The 4,787-nt window shown below is 50.6% G+C and overlaps 1 protein-coding gene across 1 annotated transcript in view; it reads left to right on the top strand.

Moving 5' to 3' along the window:
* Positions 1-4,522, top strand: part of SARC_08897 (hypothetical protein) — a gene marked incomplete at its 5' end in the record, with an annotated part of 28,594 nt that extends 24,072 nt beyond the window's left edge. Inside the window, 3 exons of the mRNA XM_014297107.1 lie at positions 111-429; positions 815-1,833; positions 2,453-4,522. Of these exons, the coding sequence (XP_014152582.1) occupies positions 111-429; positions 815-1,833; positions 2,453-3,781 (2,667 nt within the window). The 3' untranslated portion in view covers positions 3,782-4,522. The remainder of the gene's footprint in view (positions 1-110; positions 430-814; positions 1,834-2,452) is intronic.
* Between the last annotated feature and the right edge of the window lie 265 nt (positions 4,523-4,787).

Here is a 4,787-nt window from a genome sequence, read left to right as displayed (position 1 = left end):
GGAGATATATGTAATTCTCGATTGTCACAAGATATAATTCAATGATTTTTCTCCGTGCTGACTTTCCATATATGATCTGACACCCCTCATCCGCTTCATTTTTGTTGTAGTTTGGTTATCTTCACGGGAACGTGTCACTTGCCGGTGGCATAGCAACGCTCAAGAAGTACTACGACCAGTACCATTCATGGGGCACCAATATTCAAACGCCACACATAGATGTGAGTGTGCCTCTGCCTCCCGCCACAATGTATGTGGAGGCCGGAGACCTGTACTATATCACAGTGGTTGCCATGGCAACGGGCTCCAACCAGACTACCGTCATGAAGTACCGTACTGTGTCTGTGGCCGTGCCTGAAGAGTTTGACGCGCTGATCTCAGACCAAATAGTGACGAAGCGTGGACAACTGGCCGATGCCATCAGAGAAGGTGAAACTAGCCTCTGCAGCCGAGCACTCTTATGTGTGGGGTTTGCTGCCTATACGGATGTTGTTTGGCACAGGGCTATAAACTGCATCCCATTCACTTCACACACACACACCACACACAGTCAGTGTAGCGTAGAGATCTGATTGCACGTCTTGCATGTATTGTGTTGGGGACATGTATGCAGCTGATCGTAGTACGCACTTGCATTCTTGTGGCACCGAGTGCTCACTCAGCCTTGGCGATTATATGTATGCGCAAACGTCCCGTTTCTGACCAGTACCACTACTATATTACACCTAATATTGTCAAACACAATACTTGATACTACTACTATATCAGACTCAATACTCACACACTTGTACTTGAACTTATCCTCCAATCACAGCGGACTTCTGGCTGGGCATGAACCTGGCGGACAACCTTCTGCAAACATTCATTCGCCAAAGTACCGAACTTTCGTTCGCGCTACAGCCCACACCCACAACCACCCCGCCTGGGTCAGGCGCTGTAAAACCACCTATACTATCAACCACCGCCACCGGCGACCGTAGGAGGAATGCGCATGGGTCTACCTATGCGTATGTGTATAAGGGCAGCCACGCAAGCGTCCATGACACTGGTCCACAGACCCAATCTCTGGGACAGGGCATCAGAGGTGCCTCCCAACACCCGAACAACAACCCTGCACCCGTTGTAGGGTTTGGTAGTTACACTAACAACGAACCGGTTGTGAGGTACAGGACACACCGCCAACCCCACCGCCGCACCATCACACTGGGCCCAGACGACCCGGAATACATTGACCAGGACACCGCCTGCCTCACCAAAGACGCGCTCAACGAAGTCATCGACAGCTACGCAGCCCTGTTTTATCTCAAGCCCCCCACGATAGGTGCAACCGAGTCCTACATCGCACAGCTGGCCTACATGCTGGAGGGCATGCTCTGCCGCACAGTGCATGTGCGGGTCATCAGGTACATCTTCGCGGCGCTACAGAGCTACGACGAGCTGCGGCAGTCCACAGACGGGCCTTTATCGGCCGAGACACGTGCACAGATACTCAGTGCGTGTGACAGAGTGTTACACGTGCACTTGGGCAGCAGCCCAGCCACCAAGACCATGCGAGAGATACGCCAGAGCATTGTGTTTGCCCTGCGCGATGGGTTGAGGGGGCGCGGGTGCATTGCTGGACAGCCCACCGCCAGCCTGGTCAACGGCACACGAGAGTACTTTGACTATGCCGTGGCGGTGGCTAACCTCAATCAGACGCTTCCGGTGAGTCTAGGGGATGTGCTCTACAACTTCACCGTGCAGGCTGAGTGTGTGGATGCCGTGACGCTGACATGGAAGCGCGTGTCCATTGTCAATGAGACCAGCAGTGCCAATGTCACCAGTGACGACGAGGTAGGGCTACTGTGGAACGGTGGGGTTGCTGTTGTGGTGGATGGTGTCTACTGTGCAGTGTACTGGAGTGCCTCATACGACCTGAATAGGTCCTGAATGGGATGTTAAGTGTGATGGTGTGGTCATAGTGTGACTGTAGTTGACCAATTGTGTTGTCTATATATCCCATGCGTACATATGAGTGTGATGGTGTGGTCATAGTGTGACTGTAGTTGACCAATTGTGCTGTCTATATATCCCATGTGTACATATGAGTGTGATGGTGTGGTCATAGTGTGACTGTAGTAGACCAATTGTGCTGTCTATAAATCCCATGCGTGCATATAAGTGTGATGGTGTGGTCATAGAGTGACTGTAGTTGACCAATTGTGCTGTCTATATGTCCCCGTGCGTACAGGATTGGGAGTCCCGAGTGTTTTATTTTGGGTTCTCTGTGAATTGTGTGCCTTGAGCGTCGTCCTGAGGCATGCCTGTGACACGCGTCTCTGCTGTGTGTATCAATGGTGTGTACCACCCACGTAAACCCTTAAACTCTACAATCCTAAACTTTAAACGCTAAAACCATAAGCCACTCACCCCCACATCATACATTGAACCCCCCCTGCACACGTACACACAGGACACCATCATGATGGATGAATATGACGGCTGGTACAGCACCATCGTAGAGGCCAATCTCTACAACGCCAGCGCACGCACGCTCAATGGAGGCAACAAGTTCCAGCTACTGGAGACGTTATACGACGACGATGACACGACACACTCGTCTGTGTCCGTAGACGATACGTCTGAAGCATCGTCCGTCAATGAGAGGGCTTTAGTCGCCAACGACAGTACGGATGAGGTGGTCCCTGGGGAAGTGACTCAGGTGGTGCAGTACACCATCCAGTACACCCAACTGACCGACAACTACAACACGCCCAGGAGATGCTACTTCTTCCACGCTGAGGACGCTGACCCAAAGTTCCGATACGATAGGACGAAGTGCTGGCAGGTGCTAGATGCCTTAGACCCGTCGCTTGGCAACGGAACCTCGACGGACTCTGCAGGCGATGGAGATCTACAAGACGACGCTAATGACACATCACCATACCCCACAGGCACGGAGACGGGAACACCTGTGGACTCGACAGCTATGAGTACACGCACAGTGGTGTGTGCGTGCGTGCAGCCATACATAGTTACCGTTCGACCGAGACAGGTATTCCTTAACCCACCGGAGGACTCTAGTTCTATGCGCGTGATACTGATCGTAGCGCCAATCCTGGTGTCTCTATTTGTAATAGGACTCGTCGCAGGACTGAGCCGGTGGTACTACTACACCAGGATCAAGCCAAGGCGAGACTTCAGACACCGGTACAAACGCCAGCCCACCTTCAAGGATGGGAACGGGTTCGCTACGTTCCAGTTGGTGAAAGTGCCTGGGTACAGAGAACCCCCCCCATTTAACTACCGCACTGATAGTGTGGAGCTGCTAGCCGAGCACCGAGAAGGCGAACGGAGCAGTCTGCGGAGTCACAGTGCCGGATCAGACATGGGGATGGACATGAACATGTCTTTGCACACCTCGTCAGACAACTGGCACGGGCAAGAGGGATACCGTAACCATGACAACGGACTCTCAAACAGCGCAGATGCTAGTGCTGGGAATACGTTGTCCGAGCACGGCGGCATGCGGCCTATGAGCCTATTCTCACACCACCAAGACCACGAGGGCTCTAATTACGACGATAGTGTAGACGGCTTCGACGACGACGTGAGTATCGAGCGGTTTGATGATGTGGATCTCACCCTGGACAACCATAGCGATGACTACGCACAGCCTGTGGATGTGAAGGGATCACATGAGCACACACAGCACACAGACCAGGCAAGCGAGGCCGGCGACAAGGGTGTTGATGAGAAACCAGTCAATGTGGATGATGAACATGCCGACGGAGGATTGTGATCGCATCATGAGTAGCGCATATGTGGTGATACACAGATACATAGCTACAACGGAAAGGGCTTGTTGTAGATCTTGTAGTTCTATTTCAAATCGGGCACCCGTAAAATTATGTCTACACAAACATAGATTTTTTTCGCCAAGTCAAATGCACTGGGCACTGTTTGCGTGCTATGAAGAGTGCGTGATGCGTTGGCGAGGATGCGAAACTTACAAACGGGTATAGCAAGCGGAAGCATGGAGCTCGCAAATGCTATACAAACACTGTACAACTCCGATATAGTGCACAGGCCTTAATGGCCAAGGAATACCGTTGCAATCGACAACATGCGGCCCAGAGATTGCAAGAGGTGAAATCATTCACCTTTCGCTGATAGAATATATACTAGTGGTGAATTTATTAACATACTACCAGAGTGTGAGGATAGCAATATCTGACCCAGGTACATACACATCGCCACATCGAAATAATGAACTAAACTAGTCAAAGTACACAACGCAAAACTGTCGTTTAACAGTCGAGTTTCAAACGCAATGCCCAAAACAGCTCTCAATCGACCCGACGCTCCTACTGGAGTGCTGTTGGTTTGGTGCAACGGTAACCATCAATCTACAACGCCTTTGCCGATAACAAAGAAAAATAGTCGGAAATAAATAAATATGAGTAATTAAAATACAACTGCACTGATCAAACATACACACTATACAGTAGAAGGTTACATTAACACACTCAGCAACGTGCAATCAGCACACATTTATCTTCGTCAATTTGGGTTGATCAACGCTACTATCTTCGCAGGTTACGTATGCTTGTTGGTCTCCATACTACACACTTAGCAACGTGCAATCAGCACACATTTATCTTCGTCAATTTGGGTTGATCAACGCTACTATCTACGCAGGTTACGTATGCTTATTGGACTCCATACTCATATCCTGCAGTTGACAGTAGCCGTACACAGCGAATGTGCTCGACTTCATAACCCCTCCTCTTTTTTTGTAGGGCTAG

This window comes from Sphaeroforma arctica (assembly GCF_001186125.1).
Source record: "Sphaeroforma arctica JP610 unplaced genomic scaffold supercont1.847, whole genome shotgun sequence".
NCBI classification, from domain to species: Eukaryota; class Ichthyosporea; order Ichthyophonida; genus Sphaeroforma; species Sphaeroforma arctica.
The sequence above is the reverse complement of the archived record's forward strand: the minus strand, read 5'-3'. Positions and strand labels throughout refer to the sequence as shown.